The 15198-nt window shown below is 38.2% G+C and overlaps 1 protein-coding gene and 1 long non-coding RNA gene across 3 annotated transcripts in view; one reads left to right on the plus strand and one right to left on the minus strand.

Moving 5' to 3' along the window:
• Positions 1-14049, minus strand: NIPSNAP3B (nipsnap homolog 3B). Of its 2 annotated transcripts, XR_682355.4 has the most exons (7): positions 13473-14023; positions 11242-11452; positions 8755-8913; positions 6775-6924; positions 4862-4948; positions 4594-4773; positions 1-637 (listed from the first exon to the last, which is right to left on the minus strand). XR_682355.4 is itself a non-coding variant. In XM_003312214.5 (6 exons), exons 1-6 carry the CDS (start codon positions 13530-13532, stop codon positions 4697-4699), a joined length of 744 nt encoding a protein of 247 aa, XP_003312262.2. In that variant the 5' UTR covers positions 13533-14049; the 3' UTR covers positions 3793-4696. The 2 variants fall into 2 exon arrangements, 1 of the variants encoding a protein (XP_003312262.2); XM_003312214.5 differs by lacking the exon at positions 1-637 and having other exon boundaries at positions 3793-4773; positions 13473-14049.
• Positions 13492-15198, plus strand: part of LOC134807643 (uncharacterized) — a 13137-nt gene continuing 11430 nt past the window's right edge. The window contains exon 1 of the long non-coding RNA XR_010148604.1: positions 13492-13777. This is a non-coding gene — a long non-coding RNA (uncharacterized LOC134807643). The remainder of the gene's footprint in view (positions 13778-15198) is intronic.

The raw sequence follows: 15198 nt of genomic DNA on the forward strand, positions 1-15198 counted from the left end.
TGGTTTACAGAACTTTTATTTGGATTCTTTCCTTGTCTGTTAATAATATAGGCTGCACCTGGGCATCATCGTGCCCTTCCTTTTTGATTTTGCTGTTTTGCTTTTAATCCTACAGGCATTTCTTCTGGCAGGAGCCGTGTACACACTCTGGGTGGTTCATGACCACTACGGACTTGCCCTTTCAAGGCAGAAGCCTGTGGTTCAAAAACTTCCATTCCTTCCAATCGACTATTATAAAACTCATTTTGTTTAGTGCCCATACTCCTTTACCTTAGGATCCTGGGCCAACTGTCACTGAAGAAAACAAACCATTTCCTCCTCCTGGGGGAATGTGCTTCTTTCAAGAAGGTGCTTAGAGAATAGACATTCTAGGTGACAGCAGTTATGAAAGAGGTGTCTCTAATGAACCTAACACTTCTTCCAACATACTCCAGGTTCACCCTCCTTTGAAGACAGAAAGTACTACAACTTCAGTTGCCACCCTAGTCAGGTTCATAGGATTTACTCAGTAGGTTAAGAGATGGTGCTGAGAATGAAGTCCAGAGTTTGAGTCTACAAGTGGCATTTGCTTATCCTTTGGGACTTCTGTGGCAGGGTGTGGAACCAAATCAGATTGGTTGCATATCTGTTTCTCTTCCTGAAAATACAATTCAAATACCTTCATAGTCTGTGACAGCAACTTATAACCAACAGGCAATGGTATTATTTTTATTTATTGATGGCACTCCCCCATAGCCAGAACTTCTACTGAGTCATTCATCGTGTATTCCAGGAATACTTTCCAAATGGAGTAGTGAGGCACTTCCAATAACAGTTATGTAATCTGTTAACAGTGGCTCAAAATGACATGTGAAGGAATGATGTACTTCTTTTTTCAAACTCACAGATCTCATATGTTAATTCAGTCAACAAGTACTTAGGGCTTATCACATGCCAGGCACAGGTAATATGACAATAATGAAAACAAAAACCCTTGCTGTCATAGAATTCGGTTTCTAGTGGGAAGAGACATACATTAACAAATCATATATAAGTAAAACATTAATTATGGTGATAACAGAAAAAGAAAGCAGGGGAGAGGGATAGTGTCTTAGTTCAGGTTGCTGTAACAAGAGTACCACAGACAGGGTGGCTTAAACAACAAACATTTCTTTCTCACAGATCTAGTGGCTGGGAAGTCTAAGACCAGGGTGCCAGCATGAAGAAGTTCTGGTGAAGGCTTACATTCTGGTTTCCTCACAGTGAGGACTCTTCACGCCCTTATAAATGCACTAATTCTATTACCCACGTGACCTCATCTAAAACTAACTCCCAAAGGCCAAACCTCCTATGCTGAGATTAAGGCTTCAACATAGGAATTTTGGGGGGACAAAAACATTCAGTCTCTAGCGGATAGGGGCCACTGTGGGAGGGATTACAATCTTAAATAGGGTTGTCAGGGAAGGCTTCATGAGGGCAAAGACCCGAGGAGGCATGGAAATGATCCACGCAGATGCATGTCTGGGGAAGAGCATTCCAGGCAGAGGCAGTGGGAATGGACCCTCAGGTAAGAGCATGTTTAGCAAGTTCAGAGAAAAGCCTCTTAGGTCAGGTCTGGAGCGAGAGTGGAAAATGTAACAGGACAGATCATGTAAAGACTTGTAGACCACAGTTAGAGGCTTGGACAATAACTCTGAGGAAGATATGAAGGTATTGGGAGGGGGTGTTGAGCAGAGGAGTGATATGATCTGGTTTATATTTTAGATTATTCTGACTGCTATGTTGAAAATAGGGTTGAGAGCAGAGGGGAAGGGCAGCACACCAGTTAAGACCACTTCCCAAAAATCCAGATGATGATGGGCTTGAACCAGGAGAGTTGCTATAGGGATGTGAAGCAATGAAATTCTAGATATTTGGGATCTGCTGACAGGTACATAATGGTGTATGAGAGAAAAGGCAGTGTGAGAATGACTCTGAAGTCTGTGGCCTGAGCAAAACAGAAACCTGGAGTTGCCATTAGCTGAGATAAAGTTTCTGGGTAAAGATCAAGAGCTCAGTTTTGGACAAGAGGGGTGTGAGATTTCTAATAGACATTCAGGTGGAGGTGTGGGGAACACACCTGGATGTGATGAGCCTGGAATTCAAATTCACATGTGTGAATTTGAAAAAAGATTCAGAAAAGAGGTGTGGACTGGAGGAGCTATCCACACACAGATAGCATTTGAAGCCACAAGACTGGGGGTGATGACGCAGGGAGTAAGTATAAATAGAAAAGAGAAGTGGTCCAAGGACTCAGTCCTTACATCAGAGGTCAAAGAGACAAGATGGAGACTAGGAGATATGAAGGCTTGTGCAGTGAGTGTTTCAGAGAAACGAAGAAACTGTTTCCAGAAGAAAGGAGAGGTCAACTGCTAACAAGTCAAGTAAAATGAGAACTGGGAAATGAGTTGACAAGAGCAATTTGGCTGGCGTGATCAGAGAATGTTTAAGAGATAATGTGAGGGGAGAAAATGGAGGCAGGCAGTATGAACTACTCTTTTGAGTCATATTGTAAAGGAAAAAAATGGGGTGATTTTACTTTTTTTTTTTAAAGATAGGAAAAAAAAAGTATATTTCTATGCTGAGGAGAAGAATCCAGTTGAAGGGGAATACTGTGGCTTCAGGAGACAAGACAGGAAAACTGCCTAAGCCACATCCTTCAGCAAGTGAGTGTTCAAGTGGAGGGTTTGTCTTTGCTTGGGGCACGGGCGGTTCATCCACAGTGAAAGGAGAGAAGGCAGGGCATGTGGGGTTGGCTGTAGAAAGCGGGCAGATGGGGTGGGAACTTATGAAGACTCTTCTGATTGTTATTTTCTCCGTGAAGTAAAAGGAAAGGTCATTGGCTAAGAATGAAGATGGACGAGCAGGTGCTGGGAGTCATCGAAGAGAATGAAAGAATGAATAAAATAGAGAAAAATACAATGCTATTATATAAACCTATACATTTAAATTACTTTCCTCTTCAAATTAGACCCCCTGGAAGGCAAATCTCTGTCATGTTAAGTTTTAGAAAAAGTCATAATCTACTTGGAGCTAAGTATGAAGAATAAGGTATATGATTTAAACCATGTAATTCTATTTTTGCTTAAACTGGGGAAGCCTTTAAGATAACTTAGAGTGTACCCATTAAAAAAGATAAAAATGTCAGCTTCCCCTTCCCTTTAAATATAGCATGGCTCAAAGGTAATTGATGTTCATAACCCTAAGGTACTATAACATTCTGAAGCAAAATATTAAATGTCTTCTGTAGTATTTTAGTTAACTTTTAATTTTATTGGTAATTTATGTGTGGTTAACCACATACTTGTGCCTCCACTATTTCACATAAATGTAAGATGTCTTAGGCCTCTTTGAACTCTGCATGGAAAAGAATGCTGAGGAGGCATGTCTGTTTAAGCTGCCACTGCCTGCCTCTCATAAATAATATCTCACATTGCATAATAGCCCAGATAAACTGCAGATCGCTTAGAGCCTGATAAATGAGAGGAAACTGTACAGTTTGTTTTCCAAATTTCCCTTGGACAGCTAATTCAAAATTTACTATTTTATAGCTATAAGATTTTAAAAATATAAAATAATATAGCTGTAAATACAGATTATCAGAATTTCTGTATTTCTGTAAAAATGTAAATATAATATAGCTGTAAATATACACTATCGGGAGTACCAAATCTAGTTTTAGTAGGTAGAGGCATCAAGTAAAATGGAAATGAAAGATGTTTCAAGGAAAACTCCAGGACATCTGTGGCGGTACTAAAGAAACCTTCCTTCTCAGGTTCCCAGCATGCTATTTTATTGATGTAACAACATTTTCAATAAAGTTGGTAAATTATCACTATATTACTGTCTTATAGTAACATAGTAAGAGCTTTAGAGATCATATAAGTATAAAATGTGAATTTAAAAAAACAATGAATACGCAGGATTTTTATTAGGGCAAGCATTTTCATAACCATAAATATTTCTTTAAAACAAATAAATGTCCCAAGATCTCTGTTAGTGATCCAAACTAAGTAGAAATTAGTAAAATTAATTATAAATGAACAATTTCAGCATATAAACCAACAAGTCTTTTCTAGATTTTTAACACTGTGACCCAATTGCATTATTTTCCAAGTTAGAATGACTAATAATCAATGTAAAAGCAATAATTAATACAGATGACATTCTACTTTTCCACAGTAAAGAAATAAACAATCTAATATTTTTATAAATCCCATTTTATATCACAAAATAACCTTAACTAAGCAAATTTTTTAAAAATCTCAGGAACTATAGACATGATGAAAAGATAGATATTTTATATAAATAATTCAAAAATACTGTCAGGCAAGGAAATGTAAAAACCTTATTTGAGTAAAATAAAATGCTATAAAGCAATGAGTTATCAAAATACAGAAGAGGTATTCTAAAACAAACGAAAAACCAAGATGATGAAATAGTGACATCTACTTCTAATGTGTAACAGATACTGAAATGCCAAGGTGAAAGTGAACTGAATTATTTCTTAAAGCAGTGGAGAATATGTAACTTTCAAAAATGCAAGAAGCATAGCAAATTAACTAATTAACTTACCACCTCCTTCAAATAAAAGCGAGAACCTCTTGGGAGAATTTAAGCACCATTAGCAGACACATCTTAGAGCAGTTAATGAAATGTTTTGTATTTCAGTAGAAAACTATTTCAATGGTGAAAATGATGCAGGAATCAGAAGCATATTCTGCTGAGACACTAGGTAGCTGACACTTTCCCGAACTGGAAAAACATTTCATAAGAAGGCATACAGTTATTGGTTGAATCACATTTGTTCTAAAAATAATTCGTGCTTAGTGAAACAGCTTACCAGCCGCCACAACTCTGGGATCCTCATGGGACTTATGTCTCCCAGCTGCACGACTATCTGCACTCTCATTCCACCAAAGAACATGAACTGCAGAAATAAACCACAAATAGTTTCTGAAATATATGGCAATAGCAAATAAGAAATATTGAAAAAGTGAATCAGAAATGTTGTCTTATTCTTTAAATCAAAATCAAAAGATAAAACTAAATATGTTAGTTGTAAGATTTCAGAATGATCAGAAATTTGGGAGATAAATTTATAAGTTAAACTGGAAACATAAGGCTGAAGAGAGAATGCAAAGAAACACAGCTTAAGGCACAATTAAGACTAGACCTGAGTTTAATGACTTCCTACTATGTTTTATTTTTTTAAAAAAGCAGATTATAAAAAATAGTTTACTGTAGAAAATTTAGGTGATACAAAGAAAACATAAAAATTAGTATAATCTTAACTGCCTAGATAAACCTTTATCAACATGTGTGTTTCCTTTAAAAAAAATTAGTAAACCAAATTAGGGTCTTAGTGTATATTATACTTAGTAACAGATTTTTTAAAATGCTGCAACAATGTGAGAATTTTCTATGTCAATGATATTAATTTTGAATGACAAAGACACCAAAAACAATCATGATAAAAACAAAAATTGACAAATGGTATCTAATTACACTTAAGAGCTTCTGCACAGCAAAAAAAAAAAAAACAAAAAAAAAAACTGTCAACAGAGTAAACAGACAACCTACAGAATGGGAGAAAATTTTTGCAAACTACGCATCTGACAAAGGCCTAATATCCAGCCTCTATAAGGGACTTAAACAAGTTTATAAGAGAAAAACAAAGAATCCCATTAAAAAGTAGGTAAAGGGCATGAATAGTCACTTTTCTAAAGAAGACATATATGAGACCAACAAACTTATGAGAAAATGCTCAATATCACTGATCATTAGAGAATGCAAATATAAACCACAATTAGATACCATCTCACACCAGTCAGAATGCCTGTTACTAAAAAGTCAAAAAATAACAGATGCTGGTGAGGTTGTGAAAAAAAGGGAACACTTACACCCTGTTGGTGGGAGTGTAAATTGGTTCAACCATTATGGAAAGCAGTATGGTGATTCCTCAAAGAGCTAAAAGCAGAACTGCCATTCGACCCAACAATCCCATTACTGGATATATACCCAGAGAAATATAAATCATTCTACCATAAAGACATGTGCACGTGAATGTTCACTGCAGCACTATTCACAATAGCAAAGACTTGGAATATTTTCATGAAAACCTATATGCCCATCAACAACAGATTGGATAAAGAAAATGTGGTACATACACACCATGGAATACCATGCAGCCATAAAAAAGAACCAGATTATATCTTTTGTGGGAACATGGATGTAGCTAGAGGCTATTATCCTCAGCAAACCAACAGAGGAAAAGAAAACCAGATACCACATGTTCTCACTTATAAATGGGAGCTAAATGATGGGAATTTATGAACACAAAGAAGGAAACAACAGACACTGGGGTCTACTTGCGAATGGAAGATGGGAGGAGGGAGAGGATTAGAAAAGATAACAATTGGGTACTGGGCTTAATACCTGAGTGATTAAATAATCTGTACAACAAACCCCCATGACATGGGTATACCTAAGTAACAAATCTTCACATGTACCCCGTGAACCTAAAATAAAAGTTAAAAAACAAACAGCAGTTCAGCATTTGAACAAGGCTCCATAAAGTATTAACATTCTAAAAAAATAAGATGTAAAATAAGATGCTTATAGATTTTTTCAATCCTATAAACAACAAACTCTAAAAATTTGGAGATAAAAATTAAAACAGGTACCAAAATGAAAAAGAGAGATGAACTGATCTAATATACATGGAAACTTCATAGAACAAATGGACAACTGTACCTCTGTTGAGTTCTCCATATTCTGTGTGGAAAACACCAACTACTTTTGTGTAGCCTAAATTGACATGGGCATTAATTGCTCTTTCAAATGCATCACCCCACAGAGCTGGCCCACCAGGTTTCATCTGAAAAACAGCTAGTTCATAGACTCCTAGAATAGGGAGAAAAATAATTATTTCACAGAAGACATTCAAACAATTTCTAACCAGGTTTTCTTGATTTCATTAGAAGGCTAACCAATGAAGTCAGAGGATAATCCATGTATACATACATATGCAATCACATTTATTGATTCTCTGCATTATTTTTCTTTGCTTTTATGTTTAGAAAATCTTTGTCCATGTTTAAGGGTCAGTTGTTAAAATTAATCATAAAGAAAATAAAGAAAAAGGACTGGAAGCTATATATAAACTACACTCTGAAATATTTTTAATCTATAAAATTTGTCAGAAAAACAGATACTGAGAATGTATAATGAAGCAGAATTTTCAAGCTGCCTGTCTACACTTTTTAAAAAAGAAATGAATAAGAGAAGTACTTTCTGATATCCTACATTTCCTTCTCCTTTTCAATTTTGAGAGGAAATAACTTTTTCCTTTGTATAATTTTCCCCCGTAGGATTCTATTTCTAGTTGACCCGAAGTCATGTCTGAGCCTTTAAGGAAAAAAAGAAAACCCTCAAGGAGATGGTTTTATTCTTCCTAAATATCCAGGTAAATGCTTAAAAACCATTCTACCTTCTGGCCAGAAGTATAAGATGGGTGGAGAGAAAGAAACTAGAGGACAAGGTAGATTGGACAAGAAAAAGGAAAGAAATACAAAGTTACTAAAGAATTATGAACAACATAGAGGAAGGGAACTATTAATAAGACTTGACACTGAGAAGCCAACTGTTTTACTTAGTGCTGAAAGCTAAGGGGAGTTTTAAGTACATTAGAATCCAAACAAGACTTTTCAAATCTCTTATAATCTAAAATAAAATACAAAGTTGAGTTTATGGGAGACATAAAATGAAATTTAAATTAGTTTATGCTTTTTGAATCTGACCTCTGTTTAAAATTAGATAGAGGTAATTATTTCCTTTAGTGAGCAAGAAGTGAAATCAGGAAGAAGACAAATCTTTTCAAACTGAGAAACAAGAAAGAGGAAGACACGAAAGTTAAACTACAATAATGTAGCTACCAGTGTAAGTTAATTCATTCCCCCAAAACAGTCAGTTTACAAGCAAAGATGTACTTACTGATTTAAGATTTGCTGACTTTGTGGAAAAAATACTTTTATATTTAAAAGTTTATACATTTTAAAACTGTGACAAAATTTCATAAACTACGACTCATCTACCTACACCTGTTTTCCTAGCTCCCAAGCCCCACTTTTTCACCTGTATTGACCATGTCAACTTTTGTTAGGCATCCGTTAGATTCCAATATGGAAAAATACTTCATTTTTTGTTTTAAGGATAAGCAGTGTTTAAGGATAAGCTCAATGTTTTAAGGATAAGCAAAGAGCTCTAGAACTCTAATTCTCTCTCTTTTTTTTTTTTTTTTTTGAGACGGAGTCTCGCTCTGTCGCCCAGGCTGGAGTGCAGTGGCGAGATCTCGGCTCACTGGAAGCTCCGCCTTCCGGGTTCACGCCATTCCCCTGCCTCAGCCTCCCGAGTAGCTGGGACTACAGGCATGCACCACCACACCCAGCTAATTTTTGTATTTTTGGTAGAGATGGGGCTTCACTACGTTGACCAGGCGGATCTTGAATTCTTGACCTCAAGTGATTCGCCCGCCTCGGCCTCCCAAAGTGCTGAGATTATAGGCGTGAGCCACCGCGCCCAGTCTCTAATTCATTTTTATCTCCAGACTCATCATATATTATTATATAAAACAAAGAATTATATATTTTTTTCCTATAGAACTTTACTCTTTATAGCTTTAGGTCTTTAGTATTTTACTCATTAAAACTCATAGTCTAAGAGGGAAGAACTCACCTTCTTTTGGAGGCTTTTCTAATTTGGACCATGGTATCAGGTAAGTAATTTCCGTCTCTTGTTTATCAATGCGAGCCAAATTTGGAATGATAGATTGTTCTTGCCATTCCTTACAGTTGGCTAGGGCTTTCCGAACTTCAGCTCGATGAGCAAAATTATCTATGGGAGGAAAATAATTAAGAAAATGTTTTTTTATTTAAAATCGCCCATATTTTTACTTGAATTTTACTCAGTTCAGCAAACGTGCAAGGCCATATGGGAACCCCATGTTATTATGTCGCTGGAGATGCCAACATAAATATATGTGACAACTGCTCTCAAGTTACTCATGGACTAAAAGGGGAGTTGAAATGTAAAAAACTAACTTAATTGACATAGAATGGGCTTTATAGGCTCTAAGACTTTCTTAGGAAGTTGTGTGAATTAGGTTCGTTATTCAATCTTTCTGTGCCTCAGTTTCTTATTCTGTGAAGAAAATAGTATAACATCTACCTCCAGGGTTGTTGTGAGGATTAAATGAATTAGTACATGAAAAGAGCTTAGAATGGTGTTTGGCACCTTAGTTAGTACTCAGTATATGTTAACGATTCTTATCAATGGAAGCATTTGATTTATAGAGAAAGACTATTTTTCCTTGGTGGTGGGTGATTAGGTCAAGGTACACTTTGAATCAAATTTAACATAAATGAAATTAAGATGCACTTTTTAAGTCTCTTTTTTGAACAACAGCTCCCAATGAAATAGTGCTGATTCTTTTATTTCTTGTCAGTAATTCTTTTTCTCTACAACTTATTTCTCTTCTTTCTAAGTTACCCAAACAGGTATATACATTTACCAAGATATGGGCCTAGTATAGTCAGCCCTCCCTCTCCACAGGTTCTGCATCTGTGGATTCAACCAACTGCAGATTAAAAATATTTTTAAAAAATACAAGTGAAATAATATAGTATAACAACTATTTACATAGTATCTATATTGTATTGGGGATTAAAAATAATCTAGAGATGCTTTAAAGTATATGGAAGGATGTGTGTGGGTTTGATGGAAACAGTATGCTGTTTCATATAACGGACTTGAGCTGAATCTGGTATCTACAGGGGGTCCTGGTACCAACCTCCTGCAACCTCCTGCAAATACAGAGGGACAACTATAGTATATTTACTTTTAGGGCCTCCTAAGACTAATAGTAAATGAATTATATGATTTATGCTGAGGATAAGGAATAACACCTATCTTACAAGTGAATTGTAAAGACTTTACGAGCAGTTTAATGGGACACAATTAAACTTGTGGCTCACCTAACGCACATAAGTGGATTATATATGTGGTTTATCTAAAGCATATAAATGAATTATAAACACTTTATTAGCAGTTTTTTCAATGGGACATGTTTCAACTTGTGGTTTATCTAAAGCATAAATTATGTTTTAATAGGGTCTGTTTTATTATAACAGGGAAAAACTAAAGAATTACGTCAAGCATAGAATGAACACTTTTCATATTAAATTACTTTATGACTATTAACTTTGGACACTGATCACTAAACAGTAAATGAAATTATTAAAAGTTCTTTAGGTATCCTCAAGTCCTGATGTGGACTGTTAAGAACAGACATGGAAGTAACAAACATTCTGGGGATTCTTGTTACTTGTTCTCCTTCCTCTACTAAACCAGGGGTAGGTCAGCTTCAATATGGGAAGGACTGTCTCTCATTCCTTTTCCTTACCTCCCTAGGGGAGTATGAAAGTGAATTCCTTGAAACTCTGGGGTACAGAAATGAAAAAAGAAGTGGTCTCTAAACATAACAGAATTATTAAATCTCAGAGTTGGGTGAGGCTTAAAAGTTAACTATCATCCTTTAAAAACCTCCATTTTCATAAAGCTCCCAAATGGGTGAATTATTTCTGCAAAAATGCTGATATCCAGCCCTAGCTGTAACAATAATAAGAAAAAAAAATTCTCTTATCCTAATGACACTCCTTTACCCAAGAACTGCAATTAGGAGTCTCATAAATTTACAAAGCATTCTCCCTTATTTAGCCAGTATTCCATCTTCGTCAATACCATATACATTAGTTACACATTTAAAACATTTTTATTAAATATACATGTCTTTTGGCAGGCCCAACTGTGATCTTAACCCACTTGAACATTTACAATTACTGCTTTATATTTTTCATGAGCTATCTTTATAGCAAACGATTCTAACATTTTTCTGAGGATTAAAGTCTAATTCACAATTTTATGGTTTGATATATGAGACTGCATGTTTTCTCATTTATGATAACATAAGAGTTCAAGCAAGGGGTGGTTAAAGGTGTACCACTGGGAAGAAGATCTGCCAAATTTTTTTTTTTGGTATTGCTTTTAAAAAGTCTTACTTAACCTGTATGTATCTGTGGTAATATAGATCCAAGAACTAAGTCTTATGTTACATTTAACAGAATGAAAATCTATACTGAATACTAAAACTGGATGACTCTTTACCATACTTCCAAATATGAAACACTTTATTCATTCTGCCTCCAAATTCTACACTCCAGAATCCAACCAATTCAGAGTAAGAGGTCCGAAGATGAATGTTTTTCTTAAGATTTTCCATGAACGCATTCATATTTGAAGGTTTAAGGTAATAAGTACGAAATTCATAGAACGTTCCATCGTATTGTCTAGGGCCCGTAGCAAAAGATGAACACACCTGAAGGAGGTAAGACAAATGTAAATATCTTGGGAAGGCACAATTACAGATTTGGTTACAACCAAATCTGAGTCTGGTACAAGGAACACACATAGACTCATTATCCATTGTTTACTTTTGTTGTCAATTCTCCATATATACTTGTTTACATAGAGATGTCAATAAAGATAACTACTCTTAATTCTGATGAATATGTAGCAACTGTTTCCTAGCAGGCGTCTACCTCTAGCCATTTTTTCATGAGAATTTGCTCATAAGAAGGCTGTGGGATCATAATGATACTCCTTTACCGAAGAACTACATTTAAGACTTAGTCTCTTTAATTTACAAAGGGTTTTCCCCTGTTTAGCCAATATTCCATCTTACTCAATACCATATGTATTAGTTCCACACACTGAAAAAAATTTATTAAGTACACATGCCTTTTGGCAGGCCCAAAAATACGTTTACTAACAAAAAACTCTTGTTTTTAAAAGGTTCCTAAAAAAACAGGAAGGGCTATTCAGGTCAAAGTATTTCCTGAATCCACTGATGAAGACTACCGGTCAAAAACAGGACTGGAATGTAACTAATATAAAAGGAAGCTATAACTTATCCAATTGCATTGTACTACGGGTGTATACTGCATAAAGGCTGAAAAGGAAAAAAACTCAACAAATGAGAATTGTCTCCATCATTGTTTCTAATTACAGATGCAATATCAAGAAGTATGTACATTTAGTGCACTCAATTATACCAAGTTTATGGAACTATCCTTTAAGAACCACCCTTTGTAATAGTCATACACCCAACAGGTACATTTTCTGTCCTAATCTGGCCCTCTGAGCCTGAGTGAGCTTAATGTTCAGTAGCAAATGCCCTGTCAGAAATTATCCAGTCTGTGTGTATGTACATGCAAATATTTATGTAAACACATGTGTATACACAGACCACTCCCGTGGCATTCTAGTTTACAAATCCATTCATTTAGGCATGGTTAGCAAGTGACAATTTCCTGAGGCTCACTACCCAGAATAATCTATCGCAACAGTTTCAGTAGGCATCTTTCACTGACATATTTTTGGTTACAACATGCAAATGTCTATGTAGTTTGTGTGCATAACGTCTTAATTATAATTGTCTATCTTGAGTTCATTCATCTCCAGTATGAGTTATGCCCTTATTGCCCAAGTGTCTTAGTTTCCTTAGAAAACCCTTCTTCATACCAAAAAATATCTGCAACTATCCTTTCTTTTGATGGCCATTCTTTTTGGGTCAATTTAATCAAATTCTGAAAATAAAAAACTGCTTAGTATCTACAGTTTAAAAATATTATTATTTCAGAAAATGGGCCAATGAGGTATTTGTAATAACTGCTTTTAAAGTTGATTTTCGGAGATTTGTATCTGGAGATGTTATCCTAAAAAAACGCAACAGCTGGCGCCACGGGGGTGTCCCGGGAGTTGTGGCATTTAGGCTAGAAACAGCTGGCATCAGGCTGGGCACAGTGGCTCATGCCTGTAATCCAGCACTTTGGGAGGCCAAGGTGGGCGGATCACGAGGTCAGGAGTTCGAGACCAGCCTGACCAACATGGTGAAACCCCCGACTCTACTAAATAGTAAACACAAAAAAAATTAGCCGGGCGTGGTGGCTGGCGCCTGTAATTCCAGCTACTCTGGAGGATGAGGCAGGAGAATCGCTTGAACCCGGGAGGCGGAGGTTGCACTGAGCCGAGACTGCGCCATTGCACTCCAGCCTGGGCGACAGAGCGAGACTCCGTCTCAAAAACAAAAACAAAAATCACAAAAACACTGGCATCCAGTTAGAAAACCCCTCTGACAGCGACTGCCAGCGAGACGACCCCGGCCTGTAGCCTCCTCCTTGCGCGCCAGACGGCTCCAGAGATCGCGTCAGAACTTCGGCGGCGGCGCGGGGCCCCAGGTCTGGGAGCGCCTGAGCGTGGCTCGCACGCTTCAGAAACACCCCCCGCCCCTCCCCTCCCCTCCGGCCAGGGCTCGGGCGCGCCCCCGCGGCCAGTACCTGAGGCGCGAGCGTCCGTGAGGCAAGCGCCTTGCTCAGGCCGCTTCTGAGAACGAGCATGGCGCGGCTTCGGCACTGAGAAAAGCAGCCAGCCGAGTCCTTTGTGAGACTTCTCTGAAGTCTTCCCGAGTGGAAAAAAGCGGCTCCTGGACCACTGGCGAACTCAGGCAGGGGCGGGACTCGGCGGGGTCAGCCCCACCCCGGCGCGGGAGGCGCGACAGGTCCCGCAGTTGGCGTCTTTCTCTTCGGCGCTGAGCCTCGGTCCCCCTTGGTTTCCTGAAACGTTCTTGCCCCAGACGTTAGAGGTGACAGAATTAGCTGAAGGCTGGGATCGTTCCTGCCCCACCTTTCTGGGCCCTGACCTCATTCGCTCCGATGCGCAGTTGTGTAGATTCGTAAACGTGCGGCGGTTGTGCTTGTGTTGCCCCTGGAGAAGGAAGGGGAGGTGTTCAGCGTGTGCATGTGCAGTGCTTTGCATTTAAAGTCGAGATGTTGACAGGGTTAACTTGTTTGTTTGAGACGTAGTCTCGCTCTGTCGCCCAGGCTGGAGTGCACTGGCGCGATGTCGCCTCACTGCAAGCTCCGCCTCCCGGGTTCACGCCATTCTCCTGCTTCAGCCTCCCCAGTAGCTGGGACTACAGGCGCCCGCCACCACGCCCGGCTAATTTTTGTATTTTTTAGTAGAGACGGAGTTTCACCATATTGGCCAGGCTGGGACAGGGTTAACTTTTACAGGTTGTGATAGACGTGTATTTGTAGACCAGTGAGCCTTCGCTTTTCTGCATTATCTGTCCCCATTGCCACCCCACTGTGATCTTGGAAGGCTCCTAATAAAGATTTAATTTTCCATGAGCTCAGTGGAGTAGCAGCACCGACCCTGATAGGAAAAAGTCGAAGTTAAACATAGATAGTTTGAAACTAGATCGTTCTGTAAGCCTTAAGAGCAAAACAGCCGACCTCTGGTCTAGTCCTCCCAGTCCCGGAGTACTGGTCCCCAGACTAACCACCTTCAACATTTTAAGCTGTTCTTCTAATACCTGTTTCCGTATGTTTTTTATTTTTTTGAGACAGAGTCTTGCTCTGTCGCTCAGGCTAGGGTGCAGTGGCATGATCTTGGCTCACTGCAACCTCCGCCTCCCGGGTTCAAGAGATTCTCCTGCCTCAGCCTCCTGAGTAGCTGGAATTACAGGCGCATGCCACCACACCTGGCTAATTTTTCTATTTTTAGTAGAGACGGCGTTTCACCATGTTGGGCAGGCTGGTCTTGAACTCCCGACCTCAGGTGATCCTCTCGGCTCAGCCTCCCTAAGTGCTGGGATTACAGGCATGAGCCACTGCGCCTGGCCCGTATTTTTAAATAATGGTCATTTTCTGCTATTTCTTGCATTTTCAGTTATGGAGAGTATGTGTTGACTTCCTTCTGTGGCAGATGAGGATTTAGGTCTCACAGAAGCCACTCCCCCGGGGGCTTATCATTTGTGTTGAGAACATTCAATATCCTCCTAGCAATTTGAAACTATATATTATTAACTATAGTTATCCTGAAGTGGTATAGAGCACTAGAACTTATTCCTCCTATCTAGCTATAATTTTAACAAATCTCTCCCATCCTTGTCTTCCTCCTAATCTTTCCCATCCTCTAGAATCCTGTTATACTTTTTATTTCTGAAATCAACTTTTTTTTAAAGCTTATACATCAGTGAGAACATGTGGTGTGCAACTTTCT

The sequence above is a fragment of the Pan troglodytes genome, chromosome 11, assembly GCF_028858775.2.
Source record: "Pan troglodytes isolate AG18354 chromosome 11, NHGRI_mPanTro3-v2.0_pri, whole genome shotgun sequence".
NCBI lineage: Eukaryota > Metazoa > Chordata > Mammalia > Primates > Hominidae > Pan > Pan troglodytes.